The sequence below is a fragment of the Megachile rotundata genome, chromosome 10 (assembly GCF_050947335.1).
Source record: "Megachile rotundata isolate GNS110a chromosome 10, iyMegRotu1, whole genome shotgun sequence".
In the NCBI taxonomy this organism is placed as follows: domain Eukaryota; kingdom Metazoa; phylum Arthropoda; class Insecta; order Hymenoptera; family Megachilidae; genus Megachile; species Megachile rotundata.
The window spans coordinates 17581145-17604466 of NC_134992.1; the positions used below are offsets into that span (position 1 = coordinate 17581145).

General features: G+C 30.1%; 6 protein-coding genes and 1 long non-coding RNA gene across 28 annotated transcripts; 4 read left to right on the forward strand and 3 right to left on the reverse strand.

Moving 5' to 3' along the window:
- Positions 1-126: 126 nt before the first annotated feature.
- LOC100879049 (aldo-keto reductase family 1 member A1) lies at positions 127-3045 on the forward strand. 2 transcript variants are annotated; one of them, XM_003707301.3, is made up of 8 exons: positions 127-380; positions 900-988; positions 1063-1227; positions 1296-1499; positions 1576-1692; positions 1779-2173; positions 2233-2637; positions 2719-3045. In XM_003707301.3, the coding sequence occupies exons 1-7, from the start codon at positions 254-256 to the stop codon at positions 2279-2281; spliced, it is 1146 nt and encodes a 381-aa protein (XP_003707349.2). In that variant the 5' UTR covers positions 127-253; the 3' UTR covers positions 2282-2637; positions 2719-3045. The 2 variants fall into 2 exon arrangements, with proteins under 2 accessions (XP_003707349.2, XP_076392581.1); XM_076536466.1 differs by lacking the exon at positions 127-380 and adding an exon at positions 564-804.
- LOC100881660 (Minichromosome maintenance 5) lies at positions 2301-5265 on the reverse strand. The gene is made up of 7 exons (XM_003707410.3): positions 4924-5265; positions 4576-4831; positions 3993-4500; positions 3570-3916; positions 3062-3495; positions 2724-2995; positions 2301-2653 (listed from the first exon to the last, which is right to left on the reverse strand). The coding sequence occupies exons 1-7, from the start codon at positions 5073-5075 to the stop codon at positions 2424-2426; spliced, it is 2199 nt and encodes a 732-aa protein (XP_003707458.2). The 5' UTR covers positions 5076-5265; the 3' UTR covers positions 2301-2423.
- A 136-nt stretch (positions 5266-5401) lies between these two features.
- Positions 5402-9031, forward strand: LOC100881767 (uncharacterized). Of its 2 annotated transcripts, none has more exons than XM_003707411.3 (3): positions 5402-5561; positions 5929-8350; positions 8437-9031. In XM_003707411.3, exons 2-3 carry the CDS (start codon positions 5981-5983, stop codon positions 8653-8655), a joined length of 2589 nt encoding a protein of 862 aa, XP_003707459.3. In that variant the 5' UTR covers positions 5402-5561; positions 5929-5980; the 3' UTR covers positions 8656-9031. The 2 variants fall into 2 exon arrangements, with proteins under 2 accessions (XP_003707459.3, XP_012150294.2); XM_012294904.2 differs by having other exon boundaries at positions 5561-5697.
- A 1360-nt stretch (positions 9032-10391) lies between these two features.
- On the reverse strand, positions 10392-13787 carry LOC143265269 (uncharacterized). 16 transcript variants are annotated; one of them, XR_013039651.1, is made up of 4 exons: positions 13661-13787; positions 13070-13101; positions 10812-10899; positions 10392-10721 (listed from the first exon to the last, which is right to left on the reverse strand). It is a non-coding gene; the product is annotated as an uncharacterized LOC143265269 (long non-coding RNA). The 16 variants fall into 16 exon arrangements; XR_013039659.1 differs by adding an exon at positions 11690-11802 and having other exon boundaries at positions 10392-11589; XR_013039650.1 differs by lacking the exon at positions 10812-10899.
- Positions 13788-13942: 155 nt separating this feature from the next.
- Positions 13943-16571, forward strand: LOC100881876 (Hexamethylene bisacetamide inducible). Of its 2 annotated transcripts, none has more exons than XM_003707412.3 (2): positions 13943-14176; positions 14840-16571. In XM_003707412.3, the coding sequence occupies exons 1-2, from the start codon at positions 13943-13945 to the stop codon at positions 15857-15859; spliced, it is 1254 nt and encodes a 417-aa protein (XP_003707460.2). In that variant the 3' UTR covers positions 15860-16571. The 2 variants fall into 2 exon arrangements, with proteins under 2 accessions (XP_003707460.2, XP_012150306.1); XM_012294916.2 differs by having other exon boundaries at positions 14147-14283.
- A 528-nt stretch (positions 16572-17099) lies between these two features.
- Positions 17100-22300, forward strand: pic (DNA damage-binding protein pic). Of its 3 annotated transcripts, XR_013039638.1 has the most exons (6): positions 17102-17507; positions 17578-17726; positions 17901-20617; positions 20695-21091; positions 21161-21346; positions 22086-22300. XR_013039638.1 is itself a non-coding variant. In XM_003707302.3 (5 exons), exons 1-5 carry the CDS (start codon positions 17438-17440, stop codon positions 21242-21244), a joined length of 3417 nt encoding a protein of 1138 aa, XP_003707350.1. In that variant the 5' UTR covers positions 17103-17437; the 3' UTR covers positions 21245-21389. The 3 variants fall into 3 exon arrangements, 2 of the variants coding, with proteins under 2 accessions (XP_012150314.1, XP_003707350.1); XM_003707302.3 differs by lacking the exon at positions 22086-22300 and having other exon boundaries at positions 17103-17507; positions 21161-21389; XM_012294924.2 differs by lacking the exons at positions 17578-17726; positions 22086-22300 and having other exon boundaries at positions 17100-17507; positions 21161-21389.
- Positions 21168-22760, reverse strand: LOC100879274 (ADP-ribosylation factor-like protein 16). Of its 2 annotated transcripts, XM_076536484.1 has the most exons (3): positions 22629-22760; positions 22347-22500; positions 21168-22274 (listed from the first exon to the last, which is right to left on the reverse strand). In XM_076536484.1, exons 2-3 carry the CDS (start codon positions 22482-22484, stop codon positions 21954-21956), a joined length of 459 nt encoding a protein of 152 aa, XP_076392599.1. In that variant the 5' UTR covers positions 22485-22500; positions 22629-22760; the 3' UTR covers positions 21168-21953. The 2 variants fall into 2 exon arrangements, with proteins under 2 accessions (XP_076392599.1, XP_003707351.1); XM_003707303.3 differs by having other exon boundaries at positions 22347-22699.
- Between the last annotated feature and the right edge of the window lie 562 nt (positions 22761-23322).

The following is a 23322-nucleotide window of genomic DNA, read 5'->3' on the forward strand; positions in this document are numbered from 1 at the left end:
TACTCGTTTATATTATATTTAAATATTATTTGCAATATATTGTTATGTTATAAAATTATAATTGTGAAAGTTGAAAATATTCAATACTATATATCGATTAAAGTAATATCGATAAAATCATTGCGACAACACAGTTCAAATTAATGAAACGCGCGAAGGCAATTTTACGCATCCCTTATAACATTTATAAGATTTCATTTACTTTCGTATACTATTATATATTCAATTCGTTACATTTTTCTTACAATTTATTATGATTCTAATGAACATGCTCAAATGTCGTTGGTGCTTTTACATACAAGCAAACCAATGCACAAAATATCAATTTGTCAATTGTTTTTCTGTAACAAGTCAACAACGACAAGGAGTTAAACCATTGCGTACGTTATTAATATTAAAAGTTTATTACTTCAAATTTAAATATTTATTTTAAATATTTTGTACAATTTTAATATTATAGACCCACCGTGGGCATATAAAATAACCGGTCGATTTAAATCATTATATTTGTACATCAAATCGTCTTTTAAAGTATTTTAATTTTAAAATATCTTCAAAAATGAATTATTGCTTAAATAATGATTTTCTCTGACCCATTTCGATTGATGTAATCTATAAAACACTACAGATCAATACGCGTCTTCGCGAGAAACGTCTAGCAATCTTTCTGTCAAATGTAGACTGATGTGGACTTATGTATTTAGAACAGTACAAGTTTGATCTAACTTTAGAAATTGATTTTGTACCGAAATTATATTTTCACAAATCAAGTAATTGTCATTTAACAAAAGATAACAATTTATGGTAATGTTAAATGTTGTTACAATAATTTACAAACAATGTTATTGTATAAATTTGTGTTATACAATCTTCTAAATAGTTGCTATTATGTTTTGCAGTATCAAATCATTTAAGGCAAAGAATTATGCATACAGTAAAGTTACTGTCAGGATATGATATGCCAACTGTTGGTTTAGGTACATGGCAGGTAATGTGATGATACATAAAACTGAAATCAGAATTGCTATTTCCGATTACAAAATTTTGTTATACTTAATGCAGGCTAAACCAGAAGAAATTGAAAGTGCTGTGTCAACCGCTTTAAACGTTGGTTACAGACACATCGACACTGCATTCAATTATAACAATGAAGAGGCAATTGGAACTGTATTAAAAAAATGGTTTGCAGAAGGTGGAAAGCGCGAAGATCTGTTTGTAACTTCAAAGGTATTTTTACTTTAAATTTTCCAAAAATTTTGTGCACGAAATTATTGAATATTTTATTACTTTATTAGTTACCGAATTATGGTAATCGACCATCAGACGTAGAAAAATTTATTACTTTATCGCTGAAGAAACTTGGTTTGGATTATTTGGATATGTACTTAATTCACATGCCTTTTGCTTTTAAATTAAATGAAAGTACTTGTACTCCAGCGACTAATGAAGATGGAAGTTACATTCTAGACTTTGACACGGATCCTGTTTCAGTCTGGAAGGTTCAAAATCATAACAGTATTAACTAATAATATAATAAACTACAATTGTAATAATCTGTTTCAAATTTATTGTTAGGAAATGGAAGAACAAGTAAGAAAAGGTAGAGCAAGATCCATAGGTCTAAGTAATTTTAATGAAAAACAAATTTTAAACGTATGGGAGAATGCACAAATTAAACCAAGTAACTTACAAGTAAGTTTTAGTTAAAGATGATGCAAAGATATTTGCATGAAGAATATATATCAAGAATGTTATGTTAATAAAATTTGTATTGTTAGGTAGAATTACATGCTTACCTACAACAAAATTCACTCAGAAAGTTGTGCCAAATGCACAATATTATTGTAACTGCGTACAGTCCCTTGGCATCACCAGGAGCAAAAAAACATTTTAAAACAAAATACAATCATAACGTTGAAGATTTTCCAGATCTTTTGGGACATCCAATAGTACAAAAAATAAGTACAGAACACAAACGTTCACCGGCACAAATTTTACTGCGTTTTCTATTACAATTAGGTGTTGTTGTAATTCCAAAAAGTTCATCTCCAGAAAGAATTAAAGCGAATATTGATTTGTTTGATTTTACATTAAACAAAGAAGAAATGGAACTCCTAAAAACCTTAGATAAGGATCATTATGGAAGAATTTTTAATTTTCTATTTTTCAAAGGGTAAGTATATTAAAAAAAAAGTCTGTATTTCATAATTGTACAAAACTATTTTCTTTTAGCGTTGAAAAGCATCCGCATTATCCATTCAAAGACGAATTACAATCCTAATTAGAACGTTATTAATATGTAGTTTGAGTAAGCGTATATTTATATATTGCGAATTAAGAAATGAAGTACAAAATGAAAAATACATGAATAAATGCACAACATAAAATGGAAAGAAATATGTTACGTTCCAATCTATAATAATCTATAGTAATCGGTATAACATTTTACGTTGCATACGATGTTGGAGTTCTCCACGGCGTATCATTGTGTATATAACTTTGTAAATGGCACGTTCCGGATAGCCTTGCTTTATAAAATCTTTAACAATATTTTGTTCTGATACTTGATTTCCAATAGGAAATCTTCGTTTTAATTGTTTCTCAATACGAGATAACATTTCATGATCTTCATCCGAGGTAAATCCTTCTGCACCTATTTTTCAAGTGTGTTTAGTGTTTATGTATAAATATAATAGTAACATAATAACAAAATTTTAGATTACCAGCTAATGACCCAGACATTGCAGCATCTAAAGTGGAAACTTGGAAAAGTCGAAGTGCTTCATTTACGTGAACTTCTGTGGCAAAAGACTGTAATTTCATTTTAGCTAAAGCTTCTGAAATTCTTATAACAGCTTCCAATTGACGAACTGTTATAGGGATAGACAATCTTTTCTCGGTATCTTTCTCGTGTTCCCTTGTACTAGCTCGCATTACGACGTAACGATTTTTTAATTTTTCTCCCGCCTCTTTACTAAGTCGTGGACCACACCGCCTTCAAAAAGTATAAATATTAATTGAGAATAAAAAAGTATATAAAAACAACATTGCAAAGCCTTACGTTCTACAGTAGTGAATATATTTCTTCAAAACATGCAATGGTAACTCTCCTTCAGCAGATTGATCCGTAACTTGAGTAGCATTGGTGTGAATATTCATCACGTGTTTGGCTAACATTATGTCTTTAGTGTGCTCGTGTTCATCTTTAACAATAAATATCATATCGAAACGCGATAAAATTGTTGGCATAAAGTCGATATTTTCTTCTCCTTTTATATCATCCCAACGACCAAATATTGAGTTTGCTGCAGCTAAAACGGAACAACGAGTATTCAGTGTTGTAGTTATTCCCGCTTTCGCAATGGATATTGTTTGTTGTTCCATAGCTTCATGTATTGCAACTCTGTCGTCTTCTTTCATTTTATCAAATTCATCTATGCAAACGACGCCATCATCTGCGAGAACCATGGCTCCTCCTTCCATGACAAAATTTCTCTATGAATTAATAGAACATCTTCATAAATATGTTTGTATACATTACATTAAAAGTAAAAATAGTAGTAACTTACTGTCACTGGATCTCTTAAGACCGATGCTGTTAAGCCAGCAGCTGAACTTCCTTTTCCAGATGTATAAACTGCGATAGGTGCAACTCTTTCTACAAACTTTAATAACTGTGATTTAGCTGTACCTGGATCACCTAACATCAAAATATTAATGTCTCCTCTTCTGCAAAGACCATCTGGCATTCTTTTCCTGGATCCACTGAACAATAAACATGCTATAGCTTTTTTAATATCTAATGCACCAAAAATACTGGGAGCTATACTTTTAGCAATTCTTTCATATAAGTTAGGATCTGCTGCTAAACGTCTAAATAAATCTTCTTCTTCATTTGTAACACTTGGATGAGTGCCTGAAAATAATAAAAAAGTAAGTAAAAGTATTTTAAATAAATTATATTGATTTTCCAAATTTAATTTATAATGTACCACTGCCTGTATTTTCTCCATCTACAGAAATTCCGACAACTCTTATGTAGGGTGCTCGTACACCGACTAATGTTTTTTCTTTCCTTGCACTTCTACCACCAGTTCTAGAAACTTTTTTGATAGAATATATTCCCAATATAAGAACTCTATTTCCTGGTACAACTTTATCACATAAATAACGATCACAATATAATTGTAAATGTCTTGGCATTTCTCCCTGCGGAATCTGATCTGGTAACTCTTGTAGCTTAAGAACTTGGAAATCAACACAATGACATTTATCTGGCATTATGAAAAATGGATCCAATGGACATTTTGGTCGACCAGCTTGTTCAGTTGTACATCTCCTGGGTAAAACATAGCCCTCTAAGCCGGGTTTAATAGAAATGTTAGTTTGTATGTTTCTACAAGAACGACATTGTATTGCAATTTTTGTTGCCTTTGCTCTGATTCCAGACGCTGATATGACAATACCAGGTATCTTTATAAGTTTTGAAACTGCATCGGGCTTAAAAAGAAAATTATAAAATTACATTGAACACATTAAAAATATAGGTTTTTCTATATTAACAATGAATCTTACTTTCATTCCTCTTAAGGAACTTGCATGTGCATCTGAAGATAACAATACTTGTATATCTTGAATTTTTTCTTCGCCTTCAGGTCTGGGAGCTGTGAGCTCATCCGCTAAATCTTTTGCAGCTTCCTCTAAAATTGGTAAATAGTCTGTTGGATGTTTATAAATTTTTTCTGCAAGTGATTCATCGAATGCTGCTAAATCTTCTAAACTTATCTCTACCCAATATTGGCCAAGATTATAATTGCGTTTTAAGGTATCTCTAGAAAGATATTACATTATTAACTGCAAAGATATTATACAATTATTACTAATTAACAAGAATTAATAACTTTGAATATTTTATGTGATTACCTATATTTATAATTAAAATTGCCTTCATGAAATTGTCTAATAAATTCCATAAATTTCTTTTTTGAAAATTGAAGATTAACTTGGCTTTCATTCGATTCACCTACAGAAAAATTATCAGAGAAAAATATTCCTGGATCATCAAATCCTTCCATTGTTTCAAATTAAAGTTTTATTACTTTTATACGCTTTTATAAAATGTAGGTATTTGTCTAATATCGCAACTTTGGCGGCAAACTCTTCAATATCTGAACATAGAATGAAGTGATTATAGATATGACGCATTTACGCTTTTTCGTTTTGTTGATCACTTCGGAGCGTAATTCATTTAACGGGAGAACATATTCTTTATTCGAGATAATATACTTAGTAGTCTTTTATTTAGTATACTTTAAAATACATTATTTTTTTTTGTTATACTATTTATATACTTTTGTCCTCCGTCTACTAAAGTGCCAACTGCCATCTATAATGCACAATTTGCTACACAGTTCTCAATCTACTATACATATAATCACATATGGACAGTTTTTAACCGGTTTTATTTACGTCGTAAAAGTAACACTGTTTTGAATTACTACGATTTATTCGTTTTATATTTTATAAAACAAGTGGACTATAAAAAACACTGACTGCTTTAGGTAAATATTACCTATAACAGAAAAAAGTTCTTTAACTAAATTAAGGAAATATATTTCTGGTGCTTCATATGTTACGGAAATTGGATTCATTTATTTAAAAGTGAAATTTTAGGCAATGAAAATATCGTTAACATTGGTTAGTTATTATTTATTTGCTCTGTAGAAAATAAATGATAGATAAATACATTTTTCCATAATGTAGAAAGTTCTAGAAATTTTGTAATTGTATGGTTTGTGTAAGTTAATTGTGTCTATTAACATTAGCAATAGATTAACGGCTACAGATTAACAATAGTCACTGCTATTAATGTTAATTTAAAACTTGTAAATTTAACTTAATTTAACAACTTTATATATCTTGTTTTAGATTTAAATGTTACATCATGTAACACGTTCACCGATAACAGCTGAAATAAGGAATGTCACATAAAATGGCAAAAACAAAGACTGGAAGTAAAGTAACTAGTACAAGATCCATAATGCAAACAAGAAATGCATCATCTAAGAAAAAAACCATTGTATCAGTTTCACAGGATAAAGAAACTGCTGAAAAACAAAACCAGAAAAATAAGGAATGTAAACAGCGATCTAAAGAGACTACTAATAATAATAGAATCATAGCTGCAAAAACTGTAACATTTAATAATTCCAGTAATTTAGATAGAAATAAGACAGAAGATATTAAGAGACAAAACAGTAGGAATGAGATAAGTGAAAATATCTCTAACAAGCGACAAATGTCGTTAAAAGAATCCTTCATGAATCAATCAAAGATGAGAGTGTTGCGTTCTTTTAAAAATGCTAAAGTGCACAAAAATGATTTAACATCAACAAAAGGAGATAATCCTTTTAATTTAAAAGATTGTAGTATTATATTAGAAAACAAATTGAATGTAAGTAATAAAAGATTACCAGTTTATAAATGTGTTCTGCTTGAAAGTTCTAAAGAAAATAGTAATGAGATTTACGAGTTCAAATTTGATGCTAATGATTCTGCAGAAAAGGTACCTAAAAAACGTAAGAAAAAGCTTATTCTTAAGAAAGCATTTTTAAGTAAAAAAAAGAAAAATATTCGTGTAAATAATAATGTACAAAAAACAAAAATTGATAAGAAGGCGCCAGATAAATTTCAGGTTAAAGAAGTTAATGAACTTGAAGAAAAAAAGGAGGAGAAAAATAATAAAAAAGTAACAGAAAAGGATTCTGCAGAGTCTAAAGAAAACAAGGTTTCAGTAGAACCTGTGACTGAACCTGTATCAAAAGACAATTTGCATACAGAAACAGATATTCATAAAACGGAAGGAAATATAAATGAAGAGCAAGTAGAGAATAATAATATTACAAAACCAACAGTTGTATCAGTAGAAGAGTTAAATAATAAAAAGATTACAATAATGAATAATTCGCAAATATCAAATTCAAACGATTTTCGGCCATTTAGGCCAACAAACGTTTTTAAGAATGAATTTGCGGTACCACAAAAGAACATGTTTAATCGTTCGCTGTTTGGAAAATCTTTATCACCAATCAAGAAATTATCAGAGGATTCAGACATTGCTAGTCCATGGAGGTTACCACCATTATTTGCGTTTTCACAGGTAAATAATGTATTCCAAAGTACACCACAAAATAGAAAGTTTGATATTGCTAGTAATAGGTTTGTAAGAACTTTAAATAATGAAACCAAATCATATGTTGATACAATAAACACAAAAATTTTAAAAAGAAATAATGAAAATATAAGTGCAGAAGGACATGTAAATACTATTAATTTAAAAAAGAAAACTCCATTGGTGTCAAGAAAATTTGGAACAGAAATTACAAACATGAATCAGTCTTTACAGTCTAATTTAGGAGAAAGTATAAATGAATTGGTAACAAGTGATGTTGAAAACATACAGCCATCAACCATACAATCACCCAGCATGATTAACTTCAGCATAAATAATACATTTAGCTCTGGCACTAATGAAAGTAATGAAAATAATGAAAATCATGAAAATCATGAAAATAGGGAGAATAAAGAGAATAAAGAGAATAAAGAAAATAAGGAGAATAGAAAGAGTAAAGAAAATAATATGACAAATTATTTAAGTAAAAAAGTTTTTAAAAAGAAAAAAATTAAATCTCAAAGCCCTAAGAAAAGTGCATTACGTGTACAAATGGATGAACAGAAGGAAAATATGGATCCTCAACCTGGACCATCAGGCTTACAGAATCGTTTAAGTTCTAATAATTTAAGAGTATTGAGGCAATCGAATTTAAATAATTTTTTGAACATAGCAGAGATGCCACAAAGTACTGTAATTAAAACACCTCATAGAATTTTTGATGATGTATGTTCAACACCAATCAGTAGCAAATCAGATAGAAAGATGAACAAATCCGGTACAGATTTAAAAAATGCATTTGGTTTTGATGAAGAAGATTCTAATCAGGATGTACTGCTTATTGAATGTAAAAATACAAATGACAAAGAAAAACAGGACAATGCCATTCAAACGAACTTAGAAAATAACAACAGACCTTTAGCAAGATTATCAATCGGTGAAATAAAATACAAATTACTGAGTAATAAATTAAAAGATGATGTAAGAAAAGAACAAAATGTAGAAACCAAAAAATTAATTGCAAAAAAATCGCCTATCAAAGAAAATAAGAAAACTAAAATAGATATTATAAATTTTTCTGATACATTTGATGTTTTTTCCGAAATGGATGAATCTGTTTCGGAAAATATACCAGAAGTTCCACTGTTCGCTGATTGCGAACCAACTCACTTTAAACAGGTAATTTTTTCGGAATTTCAAATTAAATTTTAGTAACTATTATCTGTATTTATATGTATGTACTGTACTATATTTATATATTGTAGCCTCCACGATATTCATACAAACGTAAACGAGCAGTGAAATTCAATTTATCAGATGAAACTGATCATGAAGAAGAAGAAGACTTGGAATTTGAACCTGAATCAAAGCGGAAAAAAGGTAATAAAATGAAAGCAGAACAAGAAAACAGGCTAATGGAGTGGGTTGATAGTATTAACAAATCATTTAATGAAGTGGACGAGTATGAACTTGTGATTGAATAAATTGATCACAATTATTAACTAAATTTCTAATATAATTATAAATAGTTATTGACATTCATTGAACAGATTTTATCTTAATATTTTAAATATTATTTTTTAAGTATCTTATATATTTCCGTGCACTTGCATGTATATTTTAAGAAGAATTGTACGTGGAAATGATATTTATTTTGTTCTTTTTTTTTTATTTTTTTTTTTTTTTATATATATATCTATTTATCTACAAAGGTAACTTTATATGTTATATGTGCATGTGCCTAAAACTTTCTTATGTAATATATTACAGACTTAATTTAGGGATATAGTGATATTTGTTATATTTTTTATAGTAGAACTGTACAAAATAATGTAATAAATAACTTGTAAAATGATATAATGACGGAAATTAAGGTGACTTTATAAAATCCATTTAGTGTGTATAACATTTTAATTAAATGAATAAATAATTTATATCTTTTGTGCAATAATAAAAATTTCATGTCCTTCGTTATTAAATAATAATAGGTTTTTAATCGCTATCTTCACTTAAAATAAAATGAATATATGTCTCTATACATATATCACGTAGAAATCTTCTTTAAATTTTTTATTATTGTGCAACTGGTTGTTGACCTTAAGCGTATTATGATTCAGTATATTTACACGTACATTACATAAGGAATAATCACTTCTTTTATACCTTGATAATTTCCTTAAATACGGAAAACATTTTCTCGTCATAATTATAGAGCAAATGTTTTTTACGAAATTTATATGAACCGCAAAATTGATGCTTTTTTTATATTAACGCAAAAACTTCAAATACAAAATAAAATATTTGTTAAAAAAAAAAAAAATTATTATTTTTTCCTTATCGATTAGAACAAGATAAACAAGTTTGTAATTACATTTTTTATTCAGTTAGTTAATGTGATACACTAAATATACATGTTAGAATGGTTACATTATATTGAAATGCAGAAAGATATATATATATATATATTATGCTTAATGGTTACTTATAATTATAATTATGTCCTTAAATTTAAGTTACTTGACATGGGAAATGAAAAAATCGATTTTTAATACGACTGAAAGGAATCAGGATTGCATAATTTATCTACAGGTATAACACGCAGTAATTAACTAAAAAATATTCTACGTTTCATACATTAAGATACATTTATATACATCGAGAGAGTTCTGTCGGAAAGTAGGTTTGAAACAGAAACATATAGTATGTGCATAGCGCATTTACGTGTATTCACTATACTTTGGATTATTATTACACCAATCTCATCGTTTCAAACTATACATCTCGAACACTTTACTATTCATTTAATATATTTTTGTAACGATGACTTTTTGATTCTTATTGTCGAATAGTAAAAGCCAAATTAAGATACGTATAATCGATCTGGGGGATATAGTGCAGTTGTAAATCAGTCATGTAAAGGAACGTGAAATTCGAAGACCGAAACAAGAGTTTCGAGTAGATAAGCTCGAGCCTTTTTCAGGACCGTACGACGCAAACTTGAAATTCATTTTTCGCTCGGACAATCAAAGTGCATTTTTAAGCGCCATTTTTTGTGCCAGATTACATTGAAAAAATTGAAACGAATAGTCATTAGTTCGACTACGATAAGCTTAGTATTTGAGACTATACAATTTTGAAATTTTGAAAATTTTTAAATTTCTAAATTTGGATGTTTAAACTATTGAACTTTGGGATTTTTGAAAATACATTGCAAATAAGGTTGGTTCATAAAAATTTATTCCTCAAGACTTGACATTACATACTTGTTTCTATTTTTTTTTTAAATAACACTATAGTCCTTATCTCGAAATAGCGAAGTTGTAAATGCAACCTTGTCAAGTGGCACTTGAAGTTGAATTCCCAGGGTCGTATTATTTTGTTCTAGGATTTCACAATCATAATGGATTTCAACGTTTTCTCGAACAGTCTGTTATCCTCTCTAAACTGTTATTTTATCGGTGAAATTTCGTGATTGGTTTTTGAAAAGTTTAACGACCTCGCCGTACCGTGACGAAGATTATTACCTATGTAATTCATTCTAATAGAAAATCTGTAAAAATACATATTGATCAATTTGAGTAAAACGAATTCATATTTCAAGAAAAAGGTCTTTAAGAATGATGATGCAGGAGTCTCCTACATAGAGAACGTATTTATAGTTGCACTCAGTAGCGTCGTTAGTGTTGGATTGAGCACTTGCGCCGAAAACACAGACTTTAGACTGTGCGCTGAAATATACAAATTTATAGGTTTACTGTCGAAGGACTTACTAATTACTTCACAAATCGACATCTATCAGTAATCTCACTCAGTGGCAACGTTGGAAATAATTTTTGCTCAGGGCTTTGTAAACTGTAGCTACGGTTCTGGTTGCGCTAGTCACGTATGTTATTCCCTTCTTAAATTAGTAGTGTATATATTCTATTGCATATACCGTCTTACACAATATGTGTACGTTATGTTGATAATACGTTTGCTTAAACATCTACAATCATTCAGCGGTCGTTTTCGTAAAAAGCACAACAGTGTAACGTCCGTATTATTTAAAGGACGGCAAATGGAATCGGGTTTAATTACCGCTAATAAATCTCAGTCTTTATCATCTATGTTTTCAGTCACTGGTATTTCTTCTTTTTTTATAAATGCATAACAATTTTTAATCGCGTTAACATTACTATGCGTTTAAAAAGAGAAAACACGTGTGTCTGAAATAATAAACATTTGTTTTAACACCATTCCTTTACATTTATCTCTAAAGTGGTAAAACAGGTCGAATGCATGCAAAGTTATAAATATATGACCAAGATCAATATCTACATGAAAGATAGACGAATTATTTCCTCTTACCCATTCACCGAGCACGAAAGTTTATTATTTTAAATTACACAACAGAAGCTCATCGGCTTTGATCGATATTTCTGTTGAACACCAAAGACGCATCAAACCGTTTACAAGTATTGTACCATTTCTGTTATTGCAGTCAATTATTTATTGCAGTTAATTATGATCGATACTTACATTGAGCGAACAAAGAAAATCATTGGTAAAATTGGTAAGTATTTTCTTGTGTCCATACTCAAAGTACAAAAGTTAACGTTTTTTTTTTTGCCCTCGTGGTAAGTGTCGCTTGACTGGAACGACGAGATATCATTAAATTAACATTACTAAATTTCTATTTCTATGCTCGATGTTTGCTGATCGCTACTCTACCATTACTAATTTGATCGTGCGCGTGTAACCTGCAGCAATGTTGCAAGAAGCACGGTCACGGGCATCGAAAAACTTTAGTTTATCTCGAATCGTATTTGAAGAGAAAAAGTATCAAGTTCCTGACTGCATAGATGTCAACAATAACTTCGTATAACTGTATCGTTCCGCTCTTTGGAAGCGATAATGTAAATGAGATTTTTACGTTGCGAATTGTATATTAATTACGAAAGATATTGTCTATGATATACGTGAAAGGAAATCCGAGTGTAGCTATCCAATTGCAGGTATGAAATTGAGTGCGTATAATAAGCCATAATACAATTATATGTAACTACGTGTAAAGTAGGTCGTTGTATATGTATTGTACACTAAACACAGTGGGCACCTCGGTTTAGCAAACAATTTAACTACATCGTTTTGCCTTACGTCTACATATGTGTTTTTTCTAAACTATAAACTTTCGTACATCTTATTTTGCTTTATTAAAATATAACAAACCCGTTACACTTCTTTTCGATTATGATAAATTAATAATTACGTATATATACATGTTTTAATTACGATAAAAGTATTTCTATTTTCTCAAATTAATATATAAACTTTTATTTATATTGCAAATGCTTTGGATGTTGAAAACTTCACAAATGAAAGCAGAAACTAAACTGCGTTATAATTGAATAACATATTTATCTCGTACATCATATAGATATGTATTTACATACAACCTGCAACCGGGACAAAGTTTAAGTTTTAACTGCTGCACGAAAACATTAGTTCTAATCAGGTATCAGTAGTTTTGTGAGAAGGCTACTTTCTACGTATGTGTCCGCAACAAACTGATCTTACCGATCGAACATCGCTAGAATTAGTTTCTGTTTAGATACTTTGCGGAGATATATAAAAATGTATTGTATACTTCAATCATTAGGTAAAGTATTATATTTCAAGCTCGAGTTACAAATTATGTAATAAGTAACACCATAAAAACGTACAATAAACAATATATCTTAGCTTGTAATAAAATATTTTGTTTATACACATACTGATTATTTGTTGATACAAAAGTTCGATCATTAAATTATGTAAAATTATTGATAATTTAATCAAATCGATACGAATTATATTACGAACGCATAAGTAATGATCCCAGAGATATTCGAAAGGTATTGTGTAAAGCAACGTGCTTACCGTATGTTCATCGTTATCGTCGTTTGTTTCACCTAAAAAACATGAAATTTTATTAACACCGATAAAGTAGCAATGTGTACCATATCGAACATAGTAGAAAAGAAGAGTCCCACCACTTACTGCAATACTGTAGAATTATCAAATACTACGTTCACTAGGGATGTAGACGCATAAGAATCTAGGAATATAGGGATTTAGGAATTGAAGAACATATGTCTCGATATAACACACATCACGTTTCGCATTTCTTTATTAGTATATGTAATTCGAACACCCGAGATCTAAATTCTGCTGATATTCGAATAGTTGAATTTCAAAATTTTATTTTATTTCCATTCAAACATCTGAATACAAATTCTACCGGTATTTGAATATCGATGGTTTTAGAAACGTGTATAATTCTTCTACAATACTAATTTAAAAAATACTCAACTTGGAAGAGGCTAATATTATTTGTAGATGCTAAACATTATAAAATTTAATACATAAATAAAACATATTAATATTAGATAACATTTTTGGAGTAAATATTTACACCCGAGTGGTGGGGCCTTCTTCCCCTACATCGTCATTTTTCTCAAAGGAGCCTACCGTGCTCGACAGCCTGCAAGGAAAGTCCACCATGGTCTTTCAGGGAGTAAGGCCTGAAGGATAAGCAAGAGTGGTGTGGTTCGGTAGGGACAAATACATTCACCCCACCTCTCGGAGCAAATGTCCCTACTCCTCTGAAACGTTAGCACGTCGCGCTTTGCTATCGCACGGAATCACGGATAAATCAAACATGGCGATTCAGTCGCTGTTTGCGGTGAAGGCGTACGGTTCGTAAAGCGGGAGTGAAGAATATCGGTGGATGAGGCAGTGTTTTTAACGGTAATGAGTGCTTGTACCGCTGTAAATAGCCGAATTTTAGTCAATATTACAAATATGGAAAGTCATAATGTCAAAACCGTGATGGAGAAAGTGTCAGATGACATTGATGAGGTACGTGACGTGAAGGGCGTACAAGCAGAGCCGACGCCTGCGGCGTCATCGTTGCCAGCTTCGAAACAAGTGCCGCTCCCTATTGGTGAAAATATCAACAAAACTGACTGTATCAATGAGAAAATTGTAAGATACAGAATTTGTTTTATTTCAATATATTTAGTATTCTTGATTTGCACACAATTAAAAATTCTAAACATTAATCAGTATCGTAATCTTACTTTTTTTATATGGTAAATTACAAAATTATTTTGTTCGAAATCTATCATAATTAAGATGACCAAACTTTTTCAGTTAAAACTTGGATTTAAATGGTTTTAAAAATTTACTCCGCATAAAAAATTATTCAACTATATTCAGTTTAGTTTAGTTATTCCTTATTTTAAATTGAATAACTTTTGTTTTGATTTTTAATATATATATTTTTTAGAATTCTATTTACCTCTAAGACATTTAAATCACAGCTGATAGCATTTACTATCAAAGTTAATGAAAACACTCTTTCAGCATCAATGTTTATTCTACGAAGAATTGTACAGAATAATTTGAAGTGGCTGAAATATTGAATAATTTTGCTTATTATACAGATTTCTTCTAAATAGGAAACACAAATACCCATGTTCTAAATGCAATATAAAAGTAGTACAAACAAGTTTTGCAGTTATGGATGGTCACCTTGTTATAATACATTATTATAATATATCTAAATTATATTTATTAAATTTTTTTCATTCTTTGTTAATAGAGTAGATTAAATATACATGACTAACTCAAATTTTTTTATTTCAGTGTACTAAATTAACAAAAAGTTCTGGAAAGTGTGAAAGTGGCAGTGGTAGTGGAGAACAAGAGGGAGGCCAACATGAAGATGGAATTGATATTGCAGCAAAAAAGAGAAAAACTCGTAGAGGTAAACCTAAACATAGAAAATTGAAGCCGTATTCGAAGCAGCAATTATATCAACAACAGTTAAGATATAGATCTAGAGGTCGATTAGCAAAAACTGGTAGACAACCACCAGCACCGTATAACACTACACAATTTCTTATGGATGATCACAGTGATCTTCCAGATCTCGATCAGAAACTTTCAGAAGCAGTATCTTCAGAGCTACCTACTGCATTTCAAAAACCAGCTCCATCTCGTACTAGAGATTCTAGCTTCAGTGTTGACTCTGATGAAGACTATTTTTACTCATCCCCAGAAGATGAAGAAGAATTCTTGACTAAAGAATTCTCTACTGCATATGAAGACCTTCATGCCGAAAGATTAAGTACATTAAGTAAATCAGAATTAATACAAGAATATCTACAGTTAGAGGCCAAAGTAGATTTATTGACAAAACGTCTACGTGGTAAAAATTTTCATCAAACAGAAGAAAGAGATTTGGAAAGCAAAAGTTGTACTACAGATACGGAATCGGCAAAAAAATTGAAAATTTGTCAACAACGGATTGACGATTTAATGCAACAAAATGAACAATTAAAGCGAGAAAATGAATCCTTAAGAGCCCAAAGACATGGCAGTACAGTTTCAAGTGTTGATAGCGAAAGGGACAGTGATAGTACAAGTAATGGGAATAGGAGCAGAGGTAGTGGGCCTCTTTTAAGTTCCAGCTCTTCTCCAGAGCATAGGGGTTACTCTATACGTGAAAATAGTCAAAGGAAAGACAGTTCAGTATCTAGTTCTGATAGTAAAAGTGATAGTTGTGATAGTAGCTCGAGTGAGAATTCTAAGACATCTATGACCCTGGTTAACCTTTCGAATGGTCATGTGACTATTCAAGAAATTTTTGATTTCCCCACATAGATTATAAAAAGTTGTTTTTTATATTAAAAGTCTATTCAGTGTTTCAAGAATTAATGTACAAGTCGTATTATATACGTCATTGGTCCTGCATATTTGCTTTAATTCTACCAATTTAGAAAGCAAGACTGGTTTAAATCAACTTGATCAGCTTGATCCTCTTTCTGATATCGGATATGTAACCTTAGATTATCCTTGAATGTGCCCTTACAATTTACTTCCTATACTTCTTTTAAGACTGTTTTGTGTAAACAACGTAAGCATGTAATGAAGTAGGAAATACACACCTAATCTTATGAGAAAAGCAAATTTATATCTGTGCAGGCTACATTTTCATGTGCTTGATAAATTTGCAAAAGTTACATATTTATGGTATACATTCTATGATGTTATTTTGTATTACTTTAAATTGGTATTGATTACAATGCAGTTTAATTATTTTTAAAATGGTTTGTTTACGATGAAATGCCACTTTAAATTGATGATTGTATGAATTTAAAATTTACAGACCATCAACTAATAAGTCATAAAACTGTATAGACATGATAAAATGATACAAATTAATATTAAAATTGTGATATTGTAAAAATTAAAAATATTGTATAATTATAGAGACCTGAAATGTAATGATACATATTAGTTTATGGTCTACATATGTAATGTATTAAAAATATTTTGCACTTTACATTTTTAATAAATTTTAAGTTTTTCTTTATTTTCTTATAATTATTCTCCTAAAATTTTATGCAAGAAAAGATGAACTTCATTTAAAAGTATTCAATAGCATGAAAGTATCTAAGGATATCTCTACTGTTTTGGAATGTAGATATCCCTTAAATATTTAATAAAATCATGATTAATATCATAAAAGATTATAAAATTTGATTTCTAGGAAAAAGTTACATATATGAAGTAATATCAGTTTAAAGAATGGCGTACACAGTACTGTGTTTTCATTTTTCTTAACTATATTAAGTACTTTTAAAGTTCAATTCTTTTTATTCAACATTTTTATCAAAATATACTTGTTAATTAGCAATGTCATATTTACTTGAAGGTGACTTTAATTTTTAAACTGAGCGGATAAATTATTCATTCCTTTGAATGTTGTTTCAATTCAATGCGTTTACATCTTATATGATTCAATTTGATGGTTTTCAATTTGTCCTACTATTTTTATTGATCGATTTATCAATTGAAATTTTCTATTATCTCATTTTACAAGTAACTATAAGATACGTGCGTATTTTGAAAATTTTCAGCCTTAGTTCAATCTTTACCGACATTTATTCTAATTAATCTGTTTGATGATCGTTGTCGATTGTTTGATGGTGTTTATGCTAAACGAACACAAACAAATACTTTTGTTCTCTATTTTATACATTCTCATTTGTTTAGTCTAAACACACCTTGAAAAATCGTTTTAAATCGTACATTCATTGTGCACCAGGCTTAATTGCTTTGTGAAACGTTGCCAACTTCGTGGCGCGTGAAATTGAAAACCACGCAAGGCCAGTGCATAATCGTGTATTCTTGGGCTCGTATAGTTAACAAATATAGAAAAGTATTGTTGAGTAAAATATGAGAGCAATGTCTCATCATTATGTAGTAACAGCACATAAACCTACGGCTGTCACCGCATGTGTGACTGGTAAGTAAATCTGTTTCGTAAAACATAATAAATTCAACGTTGATAAACAATTACTTTTTTACTTACAAAGGTAATTTTACTTCACCTACGGATTTGAATCTCATCCTAGCGAAAAATGTTCGATTAGAGATTTATCTTGTTACTCCAGAAGGTTTAAGACCATTGAAAGAAGTTGGAATTTATGGGAAAATAGCAGTCGTAAAATTTTTTAGACCGCCGGTAAGGTTATACTGGTATTCGTATTTTAATCGTTGTCGATTATGTGTTCGTTCCCTTGTTTTCATATTAATAATAGTTGGACTACACGTGATAATGTATTAATGAATACAGTGCAATCATTTAAATATTCAAATTTTGAAGTGCAGTAATTAATGAATTATGTTGTTTCTGTAGCATGAGAAGAAAGATCTTTTGTTTCTTCTGACTACTCGTTATAACGCTATGATTCTGGAATGTATTGGAGAAGGAGAAGAAATAGAAATCATAACAAAAGCACATGGAAATGTGGCGGATCGTATTGGAAAAGCATCTGAAACTGGAATTAAAGCAGTGATCGATCCTAAAGCACGTGTAATTGGTCTCCGATTATATGATGGGCTTTTTAAAATCATACCACTTGACAAGGATAATCCAGAATTAAAAGCATCATCAATACGAATGGATGAACAACAAGTACAAGATGTGAATTTTCTTCATGGATGTGCTAATCCCACTTTAATTTTAATCCATCAAGATATCAATGGTAGACATGTTAAAACACATGAAATATCTTTGAGAGATAAAGAATTTGTTAAAATACCTTGGAGACAAGACAATGTAGAACGCGAGGCTACAATGGTTATTCCTGTTCCTTCCCCCATTTGTGGTGCAATAATAATAGGTCAAGAAAGTATATTGTATCATGATGGAACTACATATGTTGCAGTAGTACCACCAATTATTAAACAGAGTACAATTACATGTTATGCTAAAGTTGATAATCAAGGACTCAGATATTTATTAGGAGACATGGCTGGGCACCTGTTTATGCTATTTTTGGAACAAGAAAAGAACCCAGATGGTACACAAGTTGTGAAAGATTTAAAAGTTGAACTTTTAGGAGAAATTAGTATACCAGAATGCATTACATACTTAGATAATGGAGTAATATTTGTTGGTAGTCGTTTGGGTGATTCACAGTTAATTAAATTGATTACAAAAGCAGATGAAAATGGTTCCTATTGTGTTCCAATGGAAACCTTTACTAATTTGGCACCGATAGTTGATATGGCAGTAGTCGATCTTGAAAGACAAGGACAAGGACAGATGGTTACATGTTCTGGAGCTTTCAAAGAAGGTTCTCTTAGAATTATTAGAAATGGAATAGGTATTGAAGAACATGCGAGTATTGATTTGCCAGGGATCAAGGGTATGTGGGCACTTAGAATTGGTGGTGGCAATTTTGATAATACCTTAGTATTATCATTTGTTGGACAAACCAGAATTTTAACTTTAAATGGAGAAGAAGTTGAAGAAACAGATATTCCAGGCTTTGTGGCTGATGAGCAAACTTTTCATACTGGGAATGTTACAAATGATTTATTTATCCAGATAACGCCAACATCTGCTAGATTGATTTCACATGAAACTAAAACGGTTGTTTCTGAATGGGAACCAGAGAACAAAAGAACTATTAGTGTCGTAGCTTGCAATGGTACACAAGTACTCTGTGCTACAGGAAATGATTTATTTTACATGGAAATTTCATGTGGACAAATTGTACCAAAAGGATTTGCTACCTTACAGTATGAAGTAGCATGTTTAGATATATCACCATTAGATGGCAATACAGAAGCAAAAATCGCTGCAGTGGGTTTATGGACTGATATTTCTGTCCGTATTTTAACTTTACCTGCTTTGGAAGAAATCAATAAAGAATTACTCGGAGGTGAAATCATTCCTAGATCTATCTTAATGACATGCTTTGAAGGTAATACATACCTTTTATGTGCTCTTGGAGATGGTAGCATGTATTATTTTACTTTACATAAACAAAATGGTATACTTTCTGATAAAAAGAAAGTTACTTTAGGTACACAACCAACAGTTTTAAGAACTTTCAGATCATTGTCTACCATCAATGTTTTTGCATGTTCTGATAGGCCTACTGTAATTTACTCATCAAATCACAAACTAGTATTCAGCAATGTTAATTTGAAAGAAGTAAATCATATGTGTTCTTTAAATGCAGAATCATATCCTGATAGCTTAGCATTAGCAACCGACAGTACTGTAACAATAGGAACAATTGATGAAATACAAAAGCTGCACATTCGCACAGTTCCTCTTGGAGAGTCACCAAGACGAATTGCTTATCAAGAAAATTCTCAAACATTTGGTGTAATAACTATGCGGGTTGATATTCAAGATAGTAGCGGTGTTAGTATTGTAAGGCATTCTGCATCAACGCAAGCTGCTTCTACATCTAGTAGCAGTCACATTGCATCTCACAATAAGCCTACAGCAAGTGATATTAGTCAAGAAATTGAAGTACATAATTTGCTCATTATAGATCAACATACTTTCGAAGTTTTACATGCTCATATGTTAATGCCTAATGAGTATGCGTTATCATTGATATCGACAAAGTTGGGCGAAGATCCCACTTTCTATTATGTGGTTGGAACTGCACTTGTTAATCCTGACGAGACTGAACCAAAAATGGGTAGAATACTTTTATATCATTGGAACGATGGAAAACTCACGCAAGTTGCTGAAAAAGAAATCAAAGGATCATGTTATTCTTTGGTCGAATTTAATGGAAAACTTCTTGCCAGTATTAACAGCACTGTCCGTTTATTTGAGTGGACTGCTGAAAAAGAACTCAGGCTAGAATGCAGCCACTTCAATAATATCATTGCTCTTTATTTGAAAACAAAAGGAGATTTTGTTTTAGTTGGAGATCTGATGAGGTCTCTTACATTGCTTCAATATAAAACAATGGAAGGCAGCTTTGAAGAAATTGCAAGAGATTATAATCCAAATTGGATGACTGCTGTTGAAATTTTAGATGATGATACATTTTTAGGCGCTGAGAATTGTTTCAATCTCTTTGTTTGTCAAAAGGACAGGTAAAATTTCTCGTTTTTCGTTATGCCTGTACATGCATCTTTAACATCGTAAGATTATAAATTTAAATTAATTTTAGTGCGGCTACATCGGAAGATGAAAGACAACAAATGCAAGAAATTGGACAATTTCATTTAGGTGATATGGTTAATGTTTTCCGACATGGATCTTTAGTAATGCAAAATTTAGGTGAATCAAGTACTCCAACACAAGGTTGTGTATTATTTGGAACCGTCAGTGGCGCAATTGGTTTAGTTACGCAAATTCCGTTTACGTTTTATGAATTTTTAAGACATCTTGAATACAGATTAACAGAAGTAATAAAAAGTGTTGGCAAAATAGAACATAGATTTTGGAGGAGTTTTAATACTGAACTAAAAGTTGAAAATTGCGAAGGGTTTATAGATGGTGATTTAATTGAAAGTTTTCTTGACTTAAGTCCTGATAAAATGGCTGAAGTTGCAGTGGATCTTATGGTAAATAAAGGTTTTATTAATTTATTTATTCAGCTTTTTTGCATTCTTAATATTTTTTCTTTTTTATAGATGGATGATTCTAGTGGCATGAGGAAAGAAGCAACAGTAGATGATCTTGTAAAAATAGTAGAGGATCTTACAAGAATACATTAAATGTAGTGTTTTGCCTGACTTGTATAGTTTATTATATTTTGAGAAGCTCAGAGATGGATAGATTAAGGAAGGTCTTAATGTTTGGAACATAAATTAAGAAATGTGCGTACAACTATCTATTTATCATTAATAGTACAAGAAAACAGAGCAGTACATTTTATTTATTGTTCATTTTATGAAAGTTATTTTCAATAATGTACACTTGAACTCTTGTACTTTAATTTAGATTCTACTATTATAACGTGATCTATTTACTTTCATATGTACACATAAAGATAGATCAAAAAGTTTTTGAATTTATTTTAAGAATAAATTATTCATGTAAATCGATAAAATGGTTTTCTCTTAGAAAATGTACCTATTCTAATACTATATTACTTGTAAATTTAAACATAACGCATTTTTATGATTATCAAAATCGATCAAATAGTACTTACTTAAAATGAATTCAAGAACTTTTTGATCAAGTATTATAACTATTACGAAAATTAATTAAACTGATATGATGTTTTACTTCTGATATTTATGCTTTTGAGGATAAACAAACAAATTTGAAAAGAATTTAGTAACACATTATGTTAAAATAACATTGGTGTCAGATATTGATAAGTCTCTCTACCTGTATAATCTTTATACCTTCATAAGATTGAGTGTAAATAAAAAGAAATATTCACTTTCAGATAAAATCAATTCATATTATATGTTAATTCTACTTATTGGCAATTATAGCAGATTTTAAAGTAGCTGGATCAAATAACCACTCCCTTAATTTTTCAATACCTAGACCAGTCATTCCACTAGTTTCAAATATAGTCAGTTCTTGCGTAATTTCTTTTTGCAGGCGAGTATATTGAAGCATAAGCAAGGCTTCATTACGCATTTGACGATAAGAGAGGTCCATTTTGTTTAACGTCAATGCAATTTTTATATTTTTCAATCTAGGGTCTACCAACAAAGAATATAGTAATACTCCTGCTGCACTTATCTGACAAAGATTACTTGTATCCATTACATAAATAATTTTTCGAACCTAATAATTAAAAAGTTTCAAAAATATCAATATCTTTGTCTTACTAATAATTCAAAAAAGTATAACATATACCTTATCAAAATAATGTTTCCATATTGGTGCCATACCACCTCCAATTTCTTTAATGACCATGTCAAATTCACCTGTCTTATTTTTTACGGTAAAAAGATTAATGCCATTTGTAGAAACAGTATGAGTTGCATCATCCATGTCACCTCCTTGTAATCTTTTCATTAAAAAGGTTTTACCAGATTTAGCAGGACCAAGGCATAAGCACATTTTAAATGCATTACTTAATGCTTTTCATGTGCGTATGTGTATGTAGGAAGGTTTATTGATTTAACAAATGCATACCTATAGTGAGCACCAATAAGTGTTTATTATCCTTCATTAATTAATCATATATTTATACCAAAAATTAACTTTAAAGAGTTAAAAACTTATAAAATATCTTTTTTTGTTAATTCAATTTAATTAAAACAAATTACAATATTCAGCACAAGGTTCAATTATTTCATTAAATTTTTTTATAACACTTGTATACAATTATTCAATATACAAAACTTCAAAATTGTGTACATTATTGTTACTACAATTTACATAGAAAGTTTATTTTTTAAAACAAATGCCATAAAATTTTTTGTGAAAGATACGTAAAGTGTTTTATTATTACACATAACAAACACTAGATATACAATGAACTTATGCAAGATACAATGTTGTATAATCATCTATATATATATATATACATATATATATATATATATATATATATACATATAGATGATACATATAAACAATTGTATAATTTTACAAGTACAATGTGTATTGGATGTAATAATATGTGTTGTAGGTGAAGTTCACAGTAAAATATGGAATTATGTATGATTCCTCTACAATTTTTATCTTCTCTAGAAATTATATATTTTATATGATGTGTAATACAGACAAATTACCTTAGCATATACATTTCATCACAATCACATTTTAAAATTATTTGTCCACTCCATTGACAGAATACACATCTTTCTTGCTTCAATTAACAAAT